General features: G+C 47.5%; 2 protein-coding genes across 2 annotated transcripts in view; both read left to right on the top strand.

Annotated features, from left to right (window-relative positions):
* LOC102247024 (transcription activator BRG1) overlaps positions 1-13,589 on the top strand; it is a gene marked incomplete at its 5' end in the record, with an annotated part of 41,011 nt that extends 27,422 nt beyond the window's left edge. The window contains 5 exons of the mRNA XM_005861389.2: positions 8,645-8,753; positions 9,082-9,183; positions 9,896-10,028; positions 10,228-10,370; positions 13,083-13,589. Of these exons, the coding sequence (XP_005861451.1) occupies positions 8,645-8,753; positions 9,082-9,183; positions 9,896-10,028; positions 10,228-10,370; positions 13,083-13,115 (520 nt within the window). The remainder of the gene's footprint in view (positions 1-8,644; positions 8,754-9,081; positions 9,184-9,895; positions 10,029-10,227; positions 10,371-13,082) is intronic.
* Positions 13,590-13,818: 229 nt separating this feature from the next.
* Positions 13,819-25,494, top strand: part of LDLR (low density lipoprotein receptor) — a 61,847-nt gene continuing 50,171 nt past the window's right edge. The window contains exon 1 of the mRNA XM_014535733.1: positions 13,819-13,845. Within this exon, the coding sequence (XP_014391219.1) occupies positions 13,819-13,845 (27 nt within the window). The remainder of the gene's footprint in view (positions 13,846-25,494) is intronic.

Below are 25,494 nucleotides of genomic sequence, written 5' to 3'. Positions count from 1 at the left end.
AGCCTGAGAGTGGGTGCAGGCTGGGCTGAGGGCCCAGTGGGGCTCAGAGCCACAGGAGGATTAGCCAGGTGCCCGTGGAGCAGTGCTGTGGTTCTGAGCCTGCCGTAGAATTTGCTGGAATAAGTTCCACCTGCCTTGTTTATTGGACTGTTTATCACGCAAAACAAAACAGGTTTAGAGGGGGCTTAAAACTAGAATTACATAAAGCTTCAAACAGGACAGGGATAGATACCTGGACTCTGGAAATAAGTAGATTTGGGTGAACAGGTTGAACCTTGATTCCCCCACCCCCCTTCTGCCTCCATGGAGTCCTGTCCAGGTGAGAACCTTCTAAAGTGCTCAGTGCATTTTGTCAAGCTTGTGCTACTTCTGTATGCAAGGAAAACAGAAAAGGGGTGTTCATGACAATAGGAGATACTAAACAGGTAACACAGGAGGTATGAAATGAATGGGGGGAAAGGATGGGAAAAAAGGTCCGAAGATGCGGTCGAGTAAGTGAAAAATCACAAAAGAGGGTAAAATTTAAAATTAAGCCAAGAGACAGTTGGATAAAAAGATAAATTGAGAAATGTTGAACTTCTGAGGTGAAACTAGTTAAAAATATAAGTTAACCAAGGTGAAAAATTAGCTGGAGGGAAGGAAGAAAGAGTGGGTGTGAGGTCTCTAGGTAGGTGTGGAAGTGGTCCGTCAGCCCTGTACTGCTGCGGCCGTTTCCCCGGCTGCTGACCCCAGACACCCCCCACCCATTCACTGCATAGACCAGAGGACCTCAGTGCCCTCGGTTCCCAATGTGGGGATCCTGCAGTCCGTGGCACTCCAGAAGGAGCTTGGGGCCCTCTCTGCCATAGACCGACCTGCTCAGCACTCGAAGCTGCTGACATGGATTAATTCAGAAAATCAAGCACAATTTTTTATTTATAATATATTTTATTGATTTTTTACAGAGAGGAAGGGAGAGGGATAGAGAGTTAGAAACATTGATGAGAGAGAAACATCGATCAGCTGCCTCCTGCACACCCCCTACTGGGGATGTGCCCGCAACCAAGGTACATACCCTTGACCGGAATCGAACCTGGGACCTTTCAGTCCACAGGCTGACGCTCTATCCACTGAGCCAAACCGGCTAAGGCTCAAGCACAATTCTTAAGGCCATGGTCCCCTAGCTCTGCAGAAAGTGGCCTTTGGCCTCCCTGCACTCACATGACCACCTCCACAGGCCTCTGAGAAATGCTCTCTGCAGTGCCATAAACCTGTCACGGGCACTCTGTTCTTTGTCCTGGTCACCCACAGCTAATGCCTTCTGAGCGCCTGCCACAGCACAATACAGCCTGCTTGAGAAAAGGGTCCAGCATGAGTTGCATGCCTGGCCCATGTTATCTCATTGGGGGTCTCTATAACCCCACACAGGGGCTTCAATTTTTGTGCCGCAGACTTGGAAATAGGCAGAGAGACGCACATTGAGACCAGATCTCTGTGACACTCGCCCCACAGCCCCACATGCCACACCTAGGAGCGCGTCTGGATTATGACCCAGCTTCTGCTGCTTCCTCTGTGACCCGGGCCTTCTGTCTTTCTCTCCCAAAGCTCAGATCTTGCCTCCAAAATTCGGGTTTCAAACTAAGTGGTTTCCCGGTTTGGGTTACTTGGAGGGGGAGTCAGGATTTTTAAAAAATGAGATTTGGAATTTATATTTGAACTAGATTGAGACATGCACCCCCAGATGTGTTGTTGGCTCATTTGAACCTATCAGCTCGTTAGACAATCACCATCGGAACCTACAGCCCATGTAGCCCTTGGCATTTGGACCCTGCAACAAAACCCCCACCCTCTCTCTGCAGTGGAAGAGTGTGGGATGCAGGGCAGCCTACATACCATTCTCACTGGTGAATATCATTACCCTCTCACTCATGCTTAGTCAGAATTTTTTCTGTACCTTAAAGCTGTAAATTTAACACCAAAATAGATCTTTTAAGGGTGGATGGATGCTCAACTGGTGGAGGCTCTTAGTAAATATTTGTAAATAAGTGCATCTACCCCAGACTTCTTACTTTTCTAATCCTTAAGATATCCTTGACTTGGTAATGTGTCCAAAAATTAAGACTAGGAAATAATTCTATACTAGTACAACTAACTCCCTTTTAATGTGTTTCATCAATTCATTTTCAAACTTTGTTTATCGAGTACCTTCTGAGATTTGTTTCATATAAATACTTTGCTAAATCGGGTTTGAAAATACTGAGTTGCTCATATCCAGGACCTTCCTTGGCTCAGTTCACTGGTTGAGAGTCAAAATAGAAAATGGTCTAGAAGGTGTCATTGAGAGATGGCATAGGAACATTGTCTGAACTGGACTCTAGGAAGGAGAGCAGGGCTGAGGGAGTCCTTCCAGGCAGACTGGGACCACTTCTAGCTTGAGCACCATCTTCAATCGATTGCTTGTGCCTGCCTGAGACAGTGGGAGCTCAAGGGATAGTGCTGTGATCACTTTTTTATGTCTGCCCCGTCATAGGATGTGGAAGTAAGGACACCAAGCAGTCTGGTACCATTGCTCTTACATTCTTTCTGTTGTTTCACACCAGGGGTGAGCAAACCAAATCTGCAAATCAGCAGCAAAGACAAAAAAATCTGCCCTGGCCAGTTTGATTCAGTGGTTCTATTCCTGGTCAAGGGCACATACTTGGGCTGCAGGTTTCAATCCCTGCCCCGTATGGGTGCATGCAGTAGTAACCAATCAGTGTGTCCCTCTCACATTGATGTCCCCCCGCCCCCCTCTCTAAAAACCTATGGAAAAAATATCCTTGGGTGAAGGTTAAAAAAAAAATAAATCTGGCCTGCCACCTGTGTATGGATAGCTTGTGGATTAAGAATGGTGTTGTTTTTTAGATGATTTTGAGAAAATTAAAAGACTACTATCTCATGATGTGAAATTCAGATTTCATTGTTTATAAATAAAGTTTTATTGGAACACAGTCAGAGCCCATTCGCCTGTAAAGTCTGTGGCTGCTTTTGTGCAACAATGGCTAAGTTGAGTAATTGTGACAGATATGGTATGGCCCACGAAGCCTAAAATATTTACAGTGACTGTTAACAGAAAAGGGTTGCTGACCCTTGATTTAGAGTGGGGTATGATATAGGACAGGGGTCCTCAAACTGCGGCCCGCCGAAAACATTTATCCTGCCCGCCGGGTGTTTTTGCCGCCGCTGCCTGTCCTGCTTAGCAGCTGACTCGTCCCGGCCCCGCAGTGCGCATGTGTGGAATGTCTGAGGGACAGTGAACTGGCCCCCTGTTTAAAAAGTTTGAGGACCTCTGATATAGGAGGTAGAGTCGCTGACTTAGCCTAGGGGACTTCTTCTCAAGTCCTGCCTGCCACCAATTTTCTGTGTGTGTCTGTAGCCACCTTTCATAGCCTCTCTGGTTTTTTCCATCTGTTTAGCGAAGGGTACTGATAGATGATCCCTTAGATACTGAAAGTCCATGGTTCTGTATTTTCAGGGCTCTGATATTCTCTTCTGATTCTTTGTTCCTCTTCCAGGAGTTATAATTTTATTTTAAGGATAAACCAAATAATATACTCAAAGGGATGTGTCAGTTCAGACTTTTGGCTTCTGCATGTCAGGAACCCAATTCTAAGCCTTAAGGCAGAGTAGGGATTTTTTTTGGCCTGGAGGCCATGGAGGAGTTAGTGAAGACTAGTTCTTGGGATCTAGAGTTGTCAGTCACCTCTCTCCTCCCACGGTTCTCATGGCTGAACCGTGGCTACCACAAGTGACTGCTGCTTCCCCAGCTGGTGGTAGAAAATCCCAGAAAAGGACTCTGATTGGCTGGCTGGTGCTGTGGTCCTGCTTGATGATAGTCAGCCCCACCAGAACCCCAAGTTAGTGTAGGGGAGAGCACTTTTCCACAGAGAGGCAAACACTGTCTGTGCAGGTTAAATAATAAGGGTCCCACCAAGGCTATTCAAGCTCCAAGGAGAAGGGCTTGTAAAATTAGAAAAGGCTTTGGTCTCTCTGAGCACCTCCTGCGTATCATGTCCCTGTTGTAGTGATGGGGACTGGGCAGTGACGAGGTTGAGGAAAGTCCCTGCTCTGGGAGCTGACATCTAGAGGTAGAATAACATCATCATTTTTCTCATCATCATATGGATTGTCAGCAACAGCCATGGTTGCTGTTGCCAAACCAGTGACAACCTGAGCTAGAGGCATTAGGGCCATGGCAGGCTGATCCTGACAGCTTCATGGTTCTTCCAGACTCCTTCATTTCCATCCCACCCCTGCCAGGACTGCCAGACATGGGGCAGGGCTGGGGATGGAGTTCCGAACAACTGTCTGCAGGAGCTTTTTCAGAGCAAGTCTCACAAGTAGGAGGCTGTTGCGGTGTACTCTGCGGTGGGACTCCTGGTAGTTGCTTCCAGAGTCTTTTCTGTAGCAGGATGGTATATAAATGACCGCACGGGGTTGCGGGTGGTGAGGCACCCTGGTTAGAGGTGACCTTCGTGAGACCCAGGTTCAAGCCCTGCCCTGTGACCCTGAGACTTTCACCCTGCACTCTCTCTTCCTCCGTTCATCAAATGTTTATTGAGGACCTGCTGCATACTAGGCTTTGTTCCAGGTGCCACAGACAGAGTAGTGAATAAAACAGGCAAGGTCTCTGCCCTCTTGGCTCGTGTTCTGGGTGTGGTGGGATGAATGGTAACTTTTATGGACAGAAACTAACCAGGGTAACTGGCCTCATATCCAATCATGTAAATAGGTGAAAATATCCAAGAAGAAAATGCAATATCTTTGTGACCTGGGAGTAGGCAAAGATTTCTCTAACAGGGCAGGAGAAACACCAGTTATAAGAGGAAATACTGATAAATTAGACTTTGATTAACACTATTATCTATTCACCAAAAGACCATCCAGGGAGTAAGAAGACACACCATAGATTGGAGAAGGGGTTTGCAATAAATATGTCCAACAGAGCACTCCCAGGGGAAGCAAAGACATGAACAGGTGTGCCTGACAGGCTGTCAGACCCCAGTGCACCTGTGAAAAGGTGGAAATGTGAATTAAAACCACAAAGCGATAATGCACAGCAGGACGTAGACCACCCACATCGAGGAAGAGTGACGGGAGCAAATGCAGCTGCACAGAACCAGACGCTCACCTGCTGCTGGAGGAGTGGACACGGGCTCAGTAGCTACAGAAGCTGGATGTCCTCTGCCCCTGACCCAGCACTTCTGCCCCCAGGTAAATTCCCAAGAGATGCGAGCCAAAAAGTCAGACACACGGGTCCACAGCCACTTGTTTTATATAATAATCCCAAAGCAGATACAGCCTGGTGCCCCGCAACAGCAGATGGACAAGTGGACCACGGGGGTGCCTGCTCTGGAGCACAAAGCAGTTACTACACAGTGAACTGCTACACGCGCCAATGGATAAATCTCATGGATGACGGTGAGGGGCACTGCCAGGCCTGGGGGCTCACCCTGTGTGATCCTGTAACATCAAGTTCAAGAAAAAGCCAAGCTCGGTCAGTGTCAAAGGTCAGGGAGGCTCACAGGAGCCTTGGGCACCTCAGGGAGCCAAGTGCTGAAGATGTGTACCTTTGTCTTACAGCTCACGCCTCCTTTTTTATTAAGAGGTCTGAGGGCAAGGTGGACAGAGGTCAGAGCACTCTCAGGAGAAGGTGACATTTATGCTGCGGTGAGGGCAGGATCCTGGGTTTCTTAGGAGAGCAGTGACGTGGGCCCTGACGTGGGTGTGAGGAGGTAGAGATGGACGCGACATCAGAGGCCATGGATAGTCCATCCTGGAGGACTGTGCGGCTGTCAGAAGGACTTTGGGATTTATTTACAGGAGGTGGAGAGCTGTGGGGTGTCCACCTCTGATAAAGAGATGAGGAGGGCCCGGCTAGTATGGCTCAATGGTTGAACATCGACTATGAGACAGGAGGTCACTGGTTCAATTCCTGGTCAGGGCACATGCCCAAGTTGTGGGCTCTATCCCCAGTGTGGGGTGTGCAGGAGGCATCTCGTCATTGATGTTTTATCACTCTCCTCCTCCCTTCTCTGAAATTAATAATTTTTTTTTTTTTTAAGAGAGAGATGAGGGGGGTTGGTGAGCCAATCTGGATGGCTCTTGATCTCAAACCAATGGCTTGGGGTTTAGTGGACTGACTCTCTAAGGGACTTCTGAGCAATTAAAATCTTAAATCAGTGGCTTTCCAAGAAGCCTTGGCTGTCTGAGAGAGGACAGTTTTAAAAGACCCTGTGATCCTGGCACCCTCTCCCTCCTTGTGTACACCCAGGTCAAGGCTATCTGCACTCAGAGCTCATTACAGCTGAGAAGGGCTGGTGGCAGGTGGGCTTTTATTCCTCAAAGACTCAATTCCCCCAAAGGTTTATAAGAGGAGGCCCTGTTTCTTTGCTCTCAAACAATTTCTTAGGGTGGCAGAGGAGAGGGAGTTTTGTTATGAAACTTTCTGCTCTATTACAGCACTAGAGTCCCACCTCTGGAGGGCCACACACACCCCTGAGGCCGGCTACCTGCATGGATTTCACGGGTGACAGGGCGTGTGGCCAGGCTCCACTGGCCCTGGCACTGCACGCAGGGCTTTTCAAGCTGGAAGTCTGTGCCCATTAGTGGGCTGTGAAGTGAATTTTGTGGGACCCAGCTGGCCTTTCTCAGTGAGATAGAGTAGAAATCAGAGTCCATTGCACTTTGTAAGGGAGACTAATGCCCCACAGAACTTGTTATTTTACACGTGTGGGTGAGAGTCCTGGGTCAGAGTGTAAAATGCAATGCTCCCCAACATCGTGCCAAAGTGTGGGATAACACTGCCGTGAGAAAGGAGGGCTCTTTGCGTGTTTTGTTACCTGTCATTTTTGGAGTTGACATAAATGAATTGCAGTTGCTTGTTGCCAAACCACCCACCCGCCTGTTCATGAGAGAAAGGAAGCCTGTGTCAGGGAGGAGCTCCCTGGCTGGGAAGGACAGCCTGGAGGGGGTGTGCCCTCCCTTACACCTGGTGTGACACCTGGACCCTGCACAGGGCAGGAAAGAAAGCGGGAGGCGGCCACTTACTGGTGTCCTCACGTAACACTGGGAGGAAGGCAAGGCCCGAGGTGGGCTGTGTCCTGCCAGGGCAGGCTGAACTTTTGCCTTAGTTCCTTCATCACAACAGTTGAAATAACAGTGTGATGAGAACCCGTGTTAAAGTGTGTCTGGCCCACAGCAAGTGATGGCAGTTGTCCAAGGCAAGTAAGGTGCAGGGACCAGGTTCCAGCCCGTCTTTCAGGCCAGGGCCCTCATGATGCACAGAAACCCCAGATGAACAAAGGCTTCCAGGGATCCCACTGGGAACAGCCTCGGGGAGGTGGTGCTGGCCAGGCTGCTCCTTAAGGCCATTATGAAATTGGGGCATCCAGCAACAAAACCCGAAGGGCAGTTGTGTTGTCACTACTGTCTTCCAGAATAGTAAACAAAAACAGGAGTGGGGGCCAGCGTTGGGATGGAGTGGGCAGCCTGCTCTGTCCTTTGAGAATTCTGTTGAAAAGAAAAGGAAAGCAGTTGAGCCAAAGGGGCTCAGCCCACAGGCAGCTCTGGGCCCAATCCACGGTCTCTGTTGTGACTGAAAAGCCCGAGTGGTGAAGCAGCCAGAAGGAGGTGGGGCAGCAGAGGGGGTCAGATGTTCTGACAGCAGGACCTGGATAAAAGCACAGCTGGAATGTGGGCGCCTGGGTGGGGAGAGGCTTGGAGAGCAAGGTGGTCACCAGGTCACCAACTCCCTGGATGGCCCTGGGCCTGTGCTGACTGTTTTGGAGCCCCAGCAGGACGGAACCCCTGGGGCACGTTAGGTTCCTGGAGGCAGAACCGCCATCCTGCAGGCTGGCTGAACAGCAGGGAGACTGACTCAGGGGGCATTGTCTTCTCCCCTGGTCCTTCAGGCCTGAATCCAGCTCCTGTTCACTCCCTCCCCGGGATGATGTCTCATCTGAGCTGCTGTCCCTAGTACAGAGCCAGGCTCAGGTGTGGCGCAGCCTGCTGGCCTGCTGCACAGGTTTCACCATGAGTGAGACCCAGGAATGGGTGCAGGAGGCCCAGTCATCTCTCATGGGTACACAGGCCACATCTTTCCTCAGCTCCCTGTGGGAAACAAGAAAGCTGAGGAAAGGGCTAGAAAACAGCTTTTATCTTTCGTTAACATCTTGCTGGGGGGCATCTTTCTTCCTGGGTTTTTGCCAGATTCTCTGAAGGTCACTGCTCCTAAGTGCTGCCTGCAAGAGACACAACATGTTTGCAAACAGTCACCTCTCTGCAAATGCTGGTGCTCAGTGCTCCCAGCACCGAGCAAACTGATACTTGCCTCGTGCATAATCGTGACCTGTCCAGTGCCGAGGCTGGCTTGGTGTGGCACGAGGGCTGAGGGGGTCGGGGAAGTTGGATGAGCTCAGGGCCTGGATTGAAATACATCCCTGGCCTCTCCATGCATGGTTGCCTCTCAGGAATGTTCCAGAGCTCTCAAGACAGCACAGGTACAGGAAATAACTCCTAAGCCGGCTTTGACTTTCTCACCCTCTCTGTCCTCAAACCATGAAGGGGGGTGGGGTTCCCCCAGTTGGCAGGGCCTGTGAATAATGTCCATTCTGCTCCCTTACAGTAGTAGTGGACGTCAGCTCAGCGAGGTGTTCATCCAGCTGCCCTCCCGCAAGGAGCTGCCTGAGTACTACGAGCTCATCCGCAAGCCCGTGGACTTCAAGAAGATTAAGGTAACCCCAGCGTGGGGGGGGGGGGCTCTCTCACTGACCCAGGACCTTGGACCCCTGGCCTGAGACCCGATCACTGTCTCCTGGTGTTCTCGTGGCTCCGTGTCCCAAGGACGTGTCATCAGGCCACCAGTGTTCAGGACTCCTGCCGGTTACCCAGACTTTAGGCCTCAATCATGTGGCTCTTGTGTTCAGTGGGTCTGAGCTTCTGAGTCTGCACAGAGGAGCCCGAGACTCGGCTGTGACCTTGCTAAGCAGAGGGACTCCCAGCCCCGGGTCCCCAGGCACAAGGTGGAGCCCTGCGGTCAGGCTGCTCTCTGTTCTCCCGCAGGAGCGCATCCGCAACCACAAGTACCGCAGCCTCAACGACTTGGAGAAGGACGTCATGCTGCTGTGCCAGAATGCGCAGACCTTCAACCTGGAAGGCTCCCTGGTAAGGAGGCATCCCTTCACAGCTGGGCCCCAAACTACCATGCCCCTCGCTTCATTTTGAATTGACTGGTGTAAAAATAATTCCCAACAACTGGGAATATTTTACTAATTACAAAAGCAGTATGTGTTCATGACTGAAAAAAAGGGCAGAAAATAAAGGCAAGTAAAATAGAGAAAGGAGACTCAGTCCCCTCCATCCAGGTGGCCCTGTGAACAACTCCTGTTTATCTTGGAATTTTATTTTTAATTCACTAGGGAACCCTCTTGAAAGGAATCTTATGGATGTTTCCTTTCCTATGATGAAATTAACATACAGTCTCAGTGTAGGAAAGTTTTGCCAAATGTGTTTGGGATAGGGGCCTCTTGGAAAAGGTTTTACAGTCATAAATTTAGGGAAAATGAGGGATGTGCATTTCTGGTTACTGCAGATCTCAGAGCCTTTAAAGGTGCTCGCTGTGATTCTGGGGGAGAATCCTTCAGCTGTTTCTTTGTTTTGGGGCAGATTTTTGTGTGTTGCTTTTTCTACCTTCAGCTGTTTCTAAACTAACACACCTGACCTTTTGTCTGGAGCCATTTCATAATCCTGATGTTCTCTTGGGCACTGATTGGGAAAGGACAGTTGAGATGTCCCTCTGTCCCACATGGGCCAATCTGGCCAGAGCTCCCCCTCCTTTGGGCCCCAGTCCTCTCAATACCTGCATGTTTCTGTCCAGATCTACGAAGACTCCATTGTCCTGCAGTCTGTTTTCACCAGCGTGCGGCAGAAAATAGAGAAAGAGGATGACAGTGAAGGCGAGGAGAGCGAGGAGGAGGAGGAGGGCGAGGAGGAAGGCTCGGAGTCCGAGTGTGAGTCCTGGGGTGTCTGGGTGGGTGGTTGTGGCTTCCCGGAATAGTCAGGATCACAGGGTTCATGCCCACCTGAGAGAACCAGAGGTCTCGTGCCCCGTCCATTCACAGCCTGCCCAGCTCCCAGGTGCCCCCAACTCAGGAGGTGCCGTGCTCTCCCGAGCTCATGTTTTTGCCCCCCTTTTTGATCCCACCCCAGCCCGCTCAGTTAAAGTGAAGATCAAGCTGGGCCGGAAGGAGAAGGCACAGGATCGGCTGAAGGGGGGCCGGCGGCGGCCAAGCCGTGGGTCCCGGGCCAAGCCGGTGGTGAGTGACGATGACAGTGAGGAGGAGCAGGAAGAGGTAAGCCCCAAGGCCCTGGGACAGGCGGGAGGTCCAGTGGCAGTTGGGTCATTGGAAGTCCATCCCCATGCCAGCTCCTGGACCCTTACCAGGTGTATCAGTTAATAATGCGGATTTTTTTCAATAGATGGAGTTACACATATATTGATATATATGCGATTTGATATGTGTGCTGTTTGTTGTATTAACAGCAAGCTTCAAAACTTCACATGTCAAATTTGCTGAAGGTGTTATCATCAGATATACTTTTACACTTAAAAATGTCGAATTTCATGCAAAAAAAAAGAGCATTTGCGGGAAGTTTTAATTCATTACTTTATTTTGAAGAAAAGTGCTGCTGAAAGTTATCGTATACTTCAGGAAGCTTATGGTGAACATGCTCCATCTCAAGATACTTGTGAACGCTTTAAAAGTGATGATTTTGATGTGAAAGACAAAGAATGTCCAGATCAACTGAAAAAGTTTGAAGACCAACAATTACAAGCATTATTGGATGAAGATGCATGTCAAACTCAAAAACAACTTGCAGAAAGATTAAATGTTGCTCAGCAAACAATTTTCCAATCGTTTACAAGCAATGGGAAAGATTTCAAAGAAAGGAGAATGGGTGCCACATCAACTGAACAAAAGACAAATGGAAAACCGAAAAGTCATCAGTAAAATGTTGCTTCAACAGCATGAAAGAAAGTATTTTTGCATCAAATTGTGACTGGTGATGAAAAGTGGATTTATTTTGAGAATCCTAAACGCATAAAATCATTGGTTGATCCAGGTCAACCTTCAACATCAACTGCAAGGCCAAATCGCTTCGGAAAGAAGACAATGCTCTACGTTTGGTGGGATCAGGAAGGTGTGGTGTATTATGAGCTTCTAAAACCAGGTGAAACTGTTAATACTGATCGCTGCCGACAACAAATAATCAATTTGAACGACGCTTTGATCGTAAAACGACCAGAACGGTCCAGAAGACACGGCAAAGTAATTTTGCTTCATGATACCGCACCATCACACACTTCAAAACCAGTTAAAGACACGTTAAAAGATCTTGCCTGGGAAGTATTAACCCACCCGCTGTATTCACCAGACCTTGCTCCTTCAGATTACCACTTGTTCCGATCAACAGCACACGTACTTTCTGAGCAGCACTTCAAAATGTACGAAGAAGTGGAAAATTGGGTCTTTGTATGGTTTGCCTCAAAACAAGAAAAGTTCTATTGGAACGGTATCCACAAATTACCTGAAAGATGGGGGAAATGTGTAGCTAGCGATGGACATTACTTTGAATAAAGCACTTTTGATGTTTCTCTTGAAATTACCGTGTTTTCTGATTATAAGATCCGCATTATTAACTGGTACACCTGTTAGGCTCTCACATCCCCACTCCACAGATGGGGAAACTGAGGCTCATCGTTATATGACATGTAACTCAAGCCCAAGTCCATGTGACGCTAGAACCAGTCCTCTGCACCAGTGGGCATCTGGGGACAGGGTGGGTATCCCGTTCTGTTCCCACTGCAGGAGCCTGCACAGCTGCCTGCCAGGACCCCAGGGCTGTCCTGCCATGGCCCAAAGTGGGGCCAGGTCTTTTTTGAGCTCAGGGGCAGGAGACACTGGGATTCGAGATGCCCCTGTACAGTCCCTGTCCGCTCAGCCTTCCCAAGCAGACACTGCCTGGCCATCCAGCCACAGTCACAGTGTCCTTACCCCATGTGCCTGGGTCTCTCCGCTCGGGGCTCTGTTCTGGCCAGCCTGGGAGGATTTCCTAACAACGCTAGTGGGTTAAAAAATACCTGGCTCCACAGTTACAAAAGGATATGGAGCAAAAACCATGAATGGGGCTGATGCATGTCCCCTGTTGCAGGCTGTGGTCCCCACACACTGGGGAGAAGCTGCAGGCTCCTCAAGCCCACAGAGGGCGGTTTTGGGGATATGGGGTGCGGGAGCAGACCCACCTGCTGGTCTAAACAAGCTTTGCCTCCTGGTCCCAGTCCAGACACCTGGCCCTTCCCTACTGTGGGGCCTGGGCAGTTAGTTCACTTCACTTCTGAGCCTCAGTTTCCGCTTCTGCAAAGCAGAGAGGTGGGCTGGGTTATGGGGCCAGGCTCCTGGCCAAGCTCAGTAGGCGCATTTTAGTGTTGCTCTTCTTCTATAGCCATTTGCAGTAATAATAGCAAAACTAAGTACCTTGCAATAAATCTGACAGAAGACGTACATGACCTTATGAGGGTGTCATTCTGCCTTGCACACAAGGAGGGGTGCCCGTGCTTCAGGAGAGGAGGTCTGGGCTATAAGAATGCCCCACCTGCCCAGTCCAGACCCAGCAGGGCATTTTATGGCTCTTGCCAAGCTGCTCAAAATGTTTAAACAGAAGAGCAAAGATCTTTCATGGTTAGGAACAGCCACGGTGGTTTTGAAATGCAAGGTCAGGGGCACAGGGACGGGGCAAACAGCAGTGGGATGAAGCAGGGAGGGCCTGGTGAGACTCCCAGATTCCAAGGAAGAGTCAGTATGGGTACGGGGGCCAGTCCTCAGGCGACAGATGGCGTGGCAGAAGGGGCTGAGGCAGAGACCACTCCACCTCCAGCCTCACAGGGCCTGTGCTGCTCACACACACCCAGGAAAAGCAGTTCCCTTGCCTCTGCCAGTGTTTCAGTCTCGGGGTCCCCTCCAGGATGCAGACGACTCATGCTCTCTTCTCCTGTCCCCCTCCAGGACCGCTCAGGAAGTGGCAGCGAGGAAGACTGAATCCGGACATTCCAGAGTCTCGACCCCAAGCCCCTCGTCCCAGAGCCGAGGCGGTGTAGCTCTTAGCAGTAACGGGTAGCAGCAGATGTAGTTTCAGACGTGGGGTATAACTGTATAAACAAAAATCTTCCATATTTATACGGCAGAGAAGATGTAGGGCTGTTTGTGTCTGGTCCTGTCCTGGCATCAGTAGCGTTTGTTAACGGCATTAACTGTTTAAAATGACAAAGAATTATGAATCGGGGAACACACGACACCTGTTTTTCTTTTCCTTTCCTGGCAGTACTGTTGCGGCCGCAGTTTGGAATCACTGTAGTTTAAGCCGTGGATGCATGTGTGTAGCCGTCCACTCCTTGTACTGTATTTTATTGGACAGGTCACGCTCGCTGGGGCCCGGGGTCCGCAGGCCCGGCGGGGGTATGTCAGTGTCACTGGATGTCAAACAGTAATAAATTAAACCAACAGCAAAACTCATCCCTTTGCCTTCTTCTGGTGGACTCGTTCCTGCTCCTGGCGCATTGGCAGTGAAGCCTGGCAGCCTGTGTGGAGCCTCATGTCCTCCTGGCACCAGCTCCCAGGTAGCCTCTCACGGTGGATACTGAGGCCGACCTCACACCATCTAAGGACAAGCTCAGGCTCTTGGCCCTGCCACTGTCATTCCCACCACTTGTTCAAGCCTGCCCTGTCACAGGAAGCCAGCAGCATGGTCCCTGCCCTACCTGCAGCCAAGGTGAGATCAGGGAGATGGTCACATGAACAGGCAGGTGCCATACAAAGCGGTCAGAGCTTTCAAGTCCACCATCCGGACCCCCACAGAGAAAGGTTCTATTGGCTGCTCTTGTCCTCAGTGTAGGTCACACTTTCCTGTTTCTTTGCATGTCTTGGAATTTGTTGTTCAAAAGTGGGCATTTTATTTTATTTTTTATTTATTGATTTTTTTATTTTTATTTTTCTTGTATGTGCCCTGACTGGGGATTGAACCTTGAAACCGTGGCTTATCAGGATAACACTTTAACCAGCTGAGCTATGCAGCCAGGGCTAAAAGTCGACATTTAAAAAATAGATTGTCACAACTCTGAATTCCAATTCCTCCAAGGAGTGTTGTGTTTTGTTTTATTGTTTGCTTAGTCATTGCTGAACTAACTACAGTTTATGTCTCCCCAACAGTGTGCAGCAGCTGATGGCTGTTCAGTTCTTTTTTCTTTTTTTAAAAAATATATTTTATTAATTTTTTACAGAGAGGAAGGGAGAGAGAGGGATAGAGAGTTAGAAACATTGATCAGCTGCCTCCTGCACACCTCCTACTGGGGATGTGCCCACAACCAAGGTACATGCCCTTGACCGGAATCGAACCTGGGACCCTTCAGTCAGCAGGCCAACGCTCCATCCACTGAGCCAAACCGGTTAGGGCTTTCTTTTTTGTTTGTTTGTTTTTAATTCTTTAATTTTAATCTGGCTTCCTCTCAGAGTTACACCAGGTCAGCCTAGTTTTGAGGTCAGCTTGTGATGGCTCAGAGGTGGTGCTCAAACACCGGAGTCAGTGAGGCCCTGTGCCAGTGGCCTGGGCTCAGGCATTTTGCAAGTCAGACCTTTGCTCCCTGCCCATCCCTCTTGCATAGAAGTTGACATGAAGTTTTGCCCTGTGAGCAAGTTGCATAGATTTGTGCGTTGACAGGGCTCTCTCCATCTCTCCCAAGCATGCGTGCGGCCCCTCGGGATGTGTGGGGCCAACTGAGGCTGTCTCATTCCCTGGACTTCCTGTCTGACTTTATCAATCTGTGGAAACCAGGATCCCCACTTAAGCGAGTTAGGAGACCTCCTCAGCCCTGCCCAGTCCTACTCTGAGATCCCTGCTACTTACAGTCCCCCAGGGCCTGAGGCTTTCCTACTCGGCTCCAAATTAAGTCAGCCTCCTCCAGCAGTGGTTTTCGTGGCAGTGGGAAGAAGCTGGGAGGCCCAGGTGGGAAAGTGGGGGAGACAACCCCAGGCAAAAAATGCAGTCTCCTCTGCTCTGTCACTCTTTCCGTTTTCTTGAATAAATGTTTAATTTGTCAAATGCCTTTGATAAACCTCCAGAATCCTGATATGGTTGTTTTTGACAACACTGTATAGTTTCATTGTTGATGCTGTTAGGGGTGAGATTTGCCAAGATCCTCACTCCATCATTTTGGAAGTCCCGCTTCCCCCACCCCTTTTCCTTAATAGCTTTGTCTTTATTTTAATACATTTGAATTTATTTTAATTTCTACAGAAAATCAGCTCACCAAACCCTTGGTTTCATGGTATTCAGGATGAGACCAATTTAAAGTATTAGTCCCTTGAGAGGGGAAAAGAGTACACTTAGAACTGGAAAATGAGAAAAATATGATGCTATAGTTTGATAATTCTGACTTAAGTTAGACACGAGTTCATATCTGTCATGTCAGAGTCTGGAGTTGGTGCCTCAGAGTGCAGGAGTACACCTCCTGGCCCACGGCGGTTGCAGGAGCTCCATCTGTTCATTCCATATTCCCAGCTGTCAACAAGGAGGCACCACCCCACTCCAACCCTTAGAGACCCTCTGTGGAAACTGACACTTCACTCTTCTGTGCTGTTGACCACGATGCAGTCGAATGGTCACACCTAGCTGCATAGGACTGAGAAATGCAGCCTTTCCGCTGCTGCTGTGTGTCCACCTAGAGATGTGGTTCTGTTGCTAAGAAAGGAGGGAGCCAGGGGTTGGGAAGGCTTATGAAGCCTGAAGACCCAGGAAATGAGGTGTGAGCCCACTACTCACTTGGTGATTATCCCGTTTTCAGGTGTGAAAACTGAGGCACAGAACAGAAGCATTTGTCCAAGCATTTGCACGGCTAGTCTTGCAACAGGTGTTTCTCAAGCTGTGTTTGCCCTCCTCCCATGCCAGGTGGTTGGGGGTTTAAATCCTGGCCCTGCTGCTTCCAGGCTGTGTGACCTTGGGCAGCTCTCTGCATCTCTCAGCCCACTAGGAGATGAGAAAACAAGATGTTCAGGAAGGTTTCCACTTCCTTCAGGCATGTTTATGTTTTCTGTGACAATGGAAAGGAAAATTATTTTGAGAAAAAAAAGGAAGGGAATTGACAGTTGGTTTGGGTGTCCATGAATTTGGCTTTGCCCAAAACCACAGAGTGGGTTGGTGGCAGAGGTGGGTCTCCCCTTCCTCAAGCTATGTCCCTTCCGCCTTTATGTTGTCTGTTCAGCATCAGAATCCCTTTCCTGCATTTGGGCATCTGCCTCACAGCTGCATCCCCCTTTGGACTTTCCCAAGGCCAGATATTTGCTTCCCACTACTCACTTGGTGATTATCCCGTTTTCAGGTGTGAAAACTGAGGCACAGAACAGAAGCATTTGTCCAAGCATTTGCACGGCTAGTCTTGCAACAGGTGTTTCTCAAGCTGTGTTTGCCCTCCTCCCATGCCAGGTGGTTGGGGGTTTAAATCCTGGCCCTGCTGCTTCCAGGCTGTGTGACCGTGGGGTGTCTGTGGTTTTGGGCAAAGCCAAATTCATGGTGACCCAGGAGCACATGGACTTTGGTAGGGGTGGGAGTTCAGGGCTACAGGCCCCTGGCCTGGCTCTTCCACGTCAACCTTGGCCTGAGTTCCTGAAACCAAGCTCATGTGGACACTGGCCACGAACCAGGGGTCTCCATCAGTCAACTCCTGTGGCTCCTGGTGACAGCCACTTGCTGCCTCCTCCCACCCCCACCAGCCTTGGCTCTCAGCACCCTTCTATCAGGATGGCCTTTCCCTCGTCTCTGCCCTGCTAGTCAGTGCCTTCCCCTTTCCTCCCACCAACCCTGAGGGGTGGGGGACTTTGTGCCCTTTTCACAGGTGATACAAGTGGGGCTCAGAGAGGGTGAGGCACTTGCCAAGACCACACAGATTTGAGCTCAGGCTTGTGGGCCACAAAAGTCCTCAGGAGCAGAGACTTGCTCTGAGTCAGGAGGAAAGGCCTTCGGTCTGGCAGAGTAAAATGGCCCCATGGAAAGGGTGGTAGGTTGAGCAATGGGGTGCAGTTCTCTGTGTCCAGGGAGGCAGGGAAGCAGCAGGCCATGGGCGGGACTTCCATGGAATGGCTTAAGGCCGGAATGTCAGGTGTCAGGGCAAGACAGGAACCCACAGAGTGCCCTGACGCAGCTGGGACTGGGAGGGGGCAGTCAGGAAGACTGTGGGACTGCATATGTGACACAATGCCACACATCTTCCACCCCACATGCAGTTCTAGAACCTTGCAACTCCCCGCATCAAGACATAGACCCTAATTTTTTAATTGAATTTATCAGGGTGACATTGGTTAATAAAATTACATAGGTTTCAGGTGTACAATTCTATAGAACATCATCTGTATATTGTATTGTGTGTTCACCACCCCAAACCAAGTCTCCTATCACAATTTATCCCCCCTTTCCCCTCCTACCTCTCCCCACCCCCTTTCCCTCTGGTAACCACCATACTGTTGTCTGTGTCTATGAGGTTGTTGTTTTTTCTTTGCTTAATCACTTCACTTTTTAGACCCAGCCTTCCCTTGTGACAGCTGTCAGTCTGTTCTCAACCCATTCTACTTTTTAAAAATATATATATTTTATTGATTTTTTACAGAGAGGAAGGGAGAGGGATAGAGAGTTAGAAACATCGATGAGAGAGAAACATCGATCAGCTGCCTCCTGCACACTCCCTATTGGGGATGTGCCTGCAACCAAGGTACATGCCCTTGACCGGAATCGAACCTGGGACCCTTCAGTCCACAGGCCGACGCTCTATCCACTGATGGCCCCAAACCAGTTAGGGCCATTCTACTTTTAATTCTTCAATCCATCCAGCTGCTCCATCCCTGGCCCCCATCTGAGTCACCACCACGGGTCATCGCTACTCTGACCAGTGTGGTCAGCTCCTCCCTGGTTCCCCAGCTTCCACCCTCATTCCTGGCCAAGCTGTTTTTCCCACGTGGCCAGAGGCTTCTAAACTATTATAATTCTTGAGTGCACATGGACCCCTGATCACTGAGCCTGGCATCTCTCCAGCCAAATCACTCTACTTCAGCTACACTGGAACTTTACACTGCAGACTTCCAGGCATTTGCATGTGCGTGTCCCTCTTCCCATAATGCAAATCGTCCCCTGAGCCTCATCTCAAATGTCACTTTCCTGCCCTGGCCAGGTGGTGCAGTTGGTTAAAGTGTCATCCCGTTGCACCAAGGTTGTGGGTTCGATCCCTGGTTGGAGCACATACAAGAATCAACCAATGAATGCATAAGTAAGTGCAACAACAAATCTCTCCCAATAAATTTTTAAAAAAAGTTGTCACTGATGAACTTTAAAAAGTCACTTTCCTTCCCCTGGCCTTTGTAGACAATCTAGGGGAGAAAGCATGTAGGCTCTCCCTAAAAGAATCCTAAAAAGGTGTGTTTTCAAAGCATATTCCATGACACCCATGAAGGCTTGTTGATAAGTAACCAACAGGAGAGGAATGGGAAAGATGAATTGATGGAAACTGAAAAGTGTTAGCTTGTTTGCTGAATACTTTGAGGAACTGACAGTGGAGTTCTTTCTATTTGCTGCTTATCTTCAGGAACCACAACAAAGAAATTCAAGTAGGGTCCTGGCCAGTGACTCAGTTGGACCATCAACCCTTATACCTAAAGGTTGTGGATTCAATTCCTGGTCAGGACACATACCCAGGTTTTGGGTTTGATACCCAGTAGGGATGTGTGTGGGAGGTAACCGATCCATGTTTCTCTCTCAAATTGATCTCTCTCTAAAAAAAAATAAATAAATGAAAAACATCCTTGGGTGAAGATTAAGAAAAAAGAAGAAATACCAGTATGTGAAAAAAGAGATTTTATCCTATTAACCACCAAGTAAATGCAAATTAAAACGAAATTATTATTATTATTCAGCTTAGCAAATTGGTAATGATTTGTTAAATAATAACATGCAGTGTTGGCAAGGTGATGGAAGGCTGGCCCCCATATTAGCGACTGTATCTGGATGTGACTTTCTAAAAGGCAATCTGACAGGATGACTTTTAAATGTTGCCCTGGCTGATTTGGCTCAGTGGATAGAGCGTCTGCCTGCAGACTAAAGGGTCTTGGGTTCGATTCTGGTCAAGGCGACATGCCCAGGGTTGTGGGCTTGATTCCCAGTAGGGGGCATGGAGGAGGCAGCCAATCAATGATTCTCTCATCATTGATGTTTCTATCGCTCTCTCCCTCTCCCTCCCTGAAATCAATAAAATTATATTTTTAAAATAAATAAATAAATGTTATACCTACCCTGGCTGGGTAGCTCAGTTGGTTGGAGTATCTTCTAGGGTTTTGGGTTTCATCCACAGGGTTCAAACAAGGGTCACCCAGTAAGTGCATGAATGGAACAACAAGGCACTCTCCCTTCCTGTCTCTAAATTCAATTTAAAAATTAAAAAAAAATTTATAACCTTTTCTTAGGAATTTATCTTAAGGAAATCATTAAAGATACAAAAATATGAAGGAGTATTATTTTCATTGGGAATGAAAGTGTTCAACAATATTGGACTGGCGGGGAAAGGAGGGGACATATGTAATACTTAAAACAATAAAGATTTTTAAAAATAACAATTATAAAAAAATAATGGAGTGGCAATGCCTGCCAAGGTTCATTCAGAAGATACGGGACAGCCATTAAACATATCATGAGGGTGAGGAAGGGCTTATATATGACAGAGAGGGAGGGAAGGGACTACAAAATGATATCAGTCAACAAAATTCGAGTTAAGTCTATAGTCTTGTACTAATGTCACTTCCCTGGGTTTAATAAAGTACTATAATTATGTAGGGTGTTACCAACCATGTGGGAAGAAGCTAAGGGGACCTCTCTCTACCATTTGCACAATTTCTTGTGAGTCTATAATTATTTCAAAACAAGGGTAAAAAAAAAAATAGTGTCCATCAGGACAGGCTGGTTGTATGCTGCTATAACAAACACCCCCATCATCTAAGTGATTTAAATCAACAAAGAGTGATTTTTTTCTTTGCACACAATGAGTTTATGTTGCAACCCAGGTGTATGGATGTTCTGTCTTGACATGTGCCTCCACAGGTTGCCAACCCAGGAAAACGTCTGTGGCCTAATCAAGTCATATGGCCATGACTAACTTCACTTGGGGACAAAAAGGAACAATCCTTTTTGGACCCAGAGAACAAACTTAGTGACTACTACACTGTGCATAGAAAATAATCCCACTTCATAAAAATGTACATATTTATATTTTTAAAAATATATTTATTTTAAATGGGCATATACTAGTATATAAATTTATAGAATACACACACACACACACACGTATATAGAGAAAAGACTAGAAAACATAAAATACAAACTGATCATATTGAATTGATGTGGGTGTCTACTGCTTTCTTCTCAGAAGCTTCAAAGTTTTCTACTTTGTAACGATTTTACATTTAAGTATGTGCTATAATTAAACAAAGATAACAAGGAAAGCAAATGAAATTCATATCAACCTCAGAGGAACATTCTAAGTAGGAGATCATGGGACCAAAAATTTGAGGTGGCAAAAATTTGAGGTGATGCCAGTGGTTTTTCTAGCCCCGAGACATGGGTTACTTCAGTTCAGTTTTAATCTAATAGACATTTTATCCAGCAGCTTCTTGTTTGTAGATGTCACAAACCAGATAGTAGGTGGTTTTAGAGTAAAAAGGACAATGGGTGCCAGATCGGCAGACTGGTTCTGGAGTCAAAGTCTTGAATGTGAGGACACAATTGGCTGAATCCAGGTCACGTGCTCATGTCCTTTGCAATGGATACTTGGGAAGCAAATATCTGGCCTTGGGAAAGTCCAAAGGGGGATGCAGCTGTGAGGCAGATGCCCAAATGCAGGAAAGGGATTCTGATGCTGAACAGACAACATAAAGGCGGAAGGGACATAGCTTGAGGAAGGGGAGACCCACCTCTGCCACCAACCTGCTCTGTGGTTTTGGGCAAACCCCTTCCCTTCTCTGTGCCTCAGTTTCTCCATCTGTTAAAGGGGAGGAATGAATACTTTTGCTTTTGCCCATATTCTCCTTAGGAAGACAGACGTCTATATAGATAAAAGCCAAGCGACCGGAATGGCGGAACGACCAGTCACTATGACATGAACTGCCCCCGCAACCTCCCAAGATCCCTGCCCCCCAGCCATTCCCAGCCCCAATCAGTCCCCCCAACCCCGATTGAGGGCCAAGCCCACCAGCCAACCTCCTATATCCCCTTCCCCTTGCCAGCCTGGCCCTGATTGGCTCCCATCAGGGTGGGCTGGCCAGACCCCACCTGTGCACGAATTCATGCACCAGGCCTCTAGTTTAATATTAAAGACTTTTCTTATTAAAACCAAAGTTTACTTTTTGAAAACGTTCAATTTCTTGGCATTTTATATAAAATGGGACACAAATAAATTAAGACTGAATTAACATATTGACCTCCACATTCTAGAGGGATTTTTTTTTTATAAGGCAGAGGTTGTAAACCTCTCATTCTTTGAGAATCTGATGAAAACTAGGACCCTTCTCTCCAGAAAAATACACATTGCACAAAAGATTTCATTTCAGGAGATTTTAAATGAATAAAGATAACCAATTCTCATTCTTTTCTTTTAAGTATGGACTTCTTTAAAAAATATATTTTATTGATTTTTTTACAGAGAGGAAGGGAGAGGGATGGAGAGTTAGAAACATCGATGAGAGAGAAACATCAATCTGCTGCCTCCTGCACACCCCCTACTGGGGATGTTCCCGCAACCAAGGTACATGCCCTTGACCAGAATCAAACCTGGGACCCTTCAGTCCGCAGGCTGACGCTCTATCCACTGAGCCAAACCAGTTAGGTCACCAATTCTCATTCTTTAAGTGACTTGGAGATGACTTTATGGAAAGCCCACTGTCTACTAAGGTTTCTTCAGGAAGTGCTGCATTTATCATTTATTCATTCATTGTTTATTGAGCTCCCTTTGGGAGCTGGGGATGTTGCCATGAGTGACAATGAGGTCCCTGCCCTCAAGCAGTTCCCAGTCTCGTGGCGATATTGATACATAGGGTAATCATGGCAGAACATAAGAGGAACACCCAGGCCACCAGTGAAGGAGCGGGGGGGGGGGGGGGGGGGGGGGGGGGGGGGCTTTTGAGAGGAGGTGATACTTGAGCTGAGCCTTAGAGGATAAGAGTTTGTCATATCTGGCAGGAGCTACAGTTAAGTATGTCAGAAATTCAACTCAAACTGGCTTATGCAAAAAGGGGAATATACTGGTACACAGTAACTGAAAAAATCCAAGGGATGCCTTCAGGCATGGCTGTATCTAGGTGCTCAGATCTAGCCCTGAGGTCAGGACTCCATGCCTTGGTTCTCTTCTTTCCTCTCGGGGGGCTTCCTTCTTGGCAGGCCCTCCCCTAGAGGTGGCAAATGAGAAGATATCCCCGTTGCTCCATCACCCTCAATCCTCCAGCTAGCCCAGTGATGGCGAACCTATGACACGCGTGTCAGAGGGGACACGCGAACTCATTTTTTTGGTTGATTTTTCTTTGTTAAATGGCATTTAAATATATAAAATAAATATCAAAAATATAAGTTTTTGTTTTACTGTATGTGACACGGCACCAGAGTTAAGTTAGGGTTTTTCAAAATGCTGACATGCCGAGCTCAAAAGGTTCGCCATCACTGAGCTAGCCCAACAGAAAGAGAGCTCCTGTTTCCCAGTCTTCTCATTGGCTGGCTTGAGTCACATGCCCATCCTTGAATCAATCTCTAAGGTTGAAGGTGATTTTTTTTTAATGTATATTTTATTGATTTTTTACAGAGAGGAAGGGAGAGGGATAGAGAGTTAGAAATATCGGATGAGAGAGAAACATCGATCAGCTGCCTCCTGCACACCCCCCACTGGGGATGTGCCCGCAACCAACGTACATGCCCTTGACTGGAATCGAACCTGGGACGCTCTATCCACTGAGCCAAACCGGTTAGGGCTGAAGGTGATTTTTTAATTCTAATTGGTCAGGCCGGAGTCATGTGGCCAATCCCTTGGGATTGACAGGCAAGAGACTGGCTATTACTCATCCAAAGTACAAGGACTGAGAATCAGGGAGAGATAGTCCCTCCCTCCCCTCTCTTACCAGAAGTAGGTAGAATGGCTGCTGGGGAGACAAAATCTCCCAAATGCCTACTAAGGTTAGATAAGGGGAGAAAAAAAAAAAAAAGGCATTTGGCAGAGGGAACAGCATGAAAGAAGCCAGCACTTAAGAGTTCAGACTGAGGCCTAGCCAGTTTGGCTCAGTGGATAGAGCATTGGCCTGTGGACTGAAGGGTCCCAGGTTCGATTCTGGTCAAGGGCATGTACCTTGGCTGCAAGTTCCCTGGTCGGGGTGTGTGCAGGAAGCAACCAATTGATGTGTCTTTCTCACATCGATGCTTCTCTCTGTCTCTCCCTCTCCCTTCCACTCTCTAAAAATCAACTGGAAAAATATCCTCTGGTAAATAAGTAAAAATTATAATTTAAAAAAAAAAAAAAAAAGAGTTCAGACTGAGAGGTGAGACCTGAATGGCAGGATGAGGCGCCTGGTTTCCCCAGGGGACTTGTGGAATCCCGACAACGACAATAATAACCGTAAGAGCAGCTAATACTATTCACTGATTGGGCCCAGATGCCAGTCCTAATCAGTGAGCGTGATGCACATCCCCATTTGCTAAAGGAAGAAATCAGGGCACAAAAGAATCAAGTAACTTGCCCAAGGCCACACAGGAAGTGGCCGAGTCGGGGTTTATGTTCAGACTGTGTGGTTCTTTGCCAACAAAAATCAAAGCAAAGTTAAAACACTCTCCCGGAAGGTCCCTGAAGCTCGGTTACCTGGAACCCTTCAGATAAGTTAGGATTGCATTCAGCTGCATGTCATAGGAAGCGGATTTAAATAACTGCGGCCTTATTATTTGCAAGTCACATGGCAGGCAGTCCAGGCCCTGGCTGCTCTTAGCATTCTCAGAGTGTGACTTTCACCTACATGTGGGCGAGACAGCGGCTTCACTTCCAGGCACCAATGGAATATGCAGGCAGGAGGAGAGGAAGGACAGGGCCCACCCAGGACAAACGGTCAAGGATTGTATGTTTACTGGGCAGAAATTTCCACTTGCTTCATTGGTTAGAACTGGGTCTCAGGCCAACCAGCAACAGCAAGAGTCTGGGAAAGTTTTTTTTTTTTTTTTTTTTTGTCTCGTCATTACACTTTTATTAGAATACTTGGTTTTTAAATCTGATGTGATAGTAAATATGTTTTTTCAAGAAGTAAGAAGTCTATAAACGAAGACATGTATGACTATGAAATGAAATAGGAATAAAACAGCTAATGACAATAGAATATTTATCTGAGAGATTTGAGCAGAAAACTCCCAGAGTTTTTTTAAGTTTAGCAATTATAATTTATACCAACCAAATTCTCCTAGGAATGATTTTGTAAATGCTTTTATTGATTTGAGAGAGAGAGGAAAGGAGAGAGAGAGTTGAGAGAGAAACATAGATCTTCCACAGGGGATTGAGGCTGGAACCAAAGCATGTGCCATGACCACGAAGCAACCTTTTGATGCATAGGGTGACGCTCAACGAGCTGAGCCACAGGGACCAGGGCTCCTAAAAGTGATATTCTATCTCAATTATGAAATCCAAAATTCTTACTTTTTTATTTAAGCCTCACCCAAGGAGATGTTTTTTATTGATGAGAGAGAGAGAGAAAAAAAAAACCACAAACATCAACATGAGAGAGAAACATTGATCGGTTGTCTCCCATATGCTTCCCCAACTGGGGATTGAACCCGAAACCTAGGTATGTGCCCTGACTGGGAATCAAACCTGCAACCTTTTGGTTTATGGGATGGCACTCCAACCAACTGAGCCACCCAGCCACAGCTGAAATTCTTACTTTTTGATTAAGAAAGGCAAAATCTAAACCTTAAATCCAGGCAAAGGATATATGGCAGGGGTGGGCAACCCCTGGCACGCGTGCCAAACATGGCACACCAGCAACTTTTGCTGGCACGCGAAACCCTCTCTTATAATCTTCCATTTACAATTTTTTTCTTAATATCAACTTTTTTATTTTTCAGATAAATTCAGTGTAGGTGCATCTTAGATAAATAAATAATTTTACATAACAAGTTATCTTAAAGACCATAGACATGGATTGACGAGAGAGGGGAAGAGCAATTTCAATAGTGTCGAAAATGAACTATTGAGGACTTGGAATGCCATTCCAGAAATTTTTTTCTGTTTAAAAAACTTTGCAACAGCGTTACTCTCCATGTTTTCATCCACATACGCTTGTGAATCTTTGTTCTCAGTGATGAATTTTGTTAAGTCTC

Source organism: Myotis brandtii, unplaced genomic scaffold (assembly GCF_000412655.1).
Source record: "Myotis brandtii unplaced genomic scaffold, ASM41265v1 scaffold1496, whole genome shotgun sequence".
NCBI classification, from domain to species: domain Eukaryota; kingdom Metazoa; phylum Chordata; class Mammalia; order Chiroptera; family Vespertilionidae; genus Myotis; species Myotis brandtii.
This window is presented reverse-complemented; position numbering and strand designations above follow the sequence as displayed.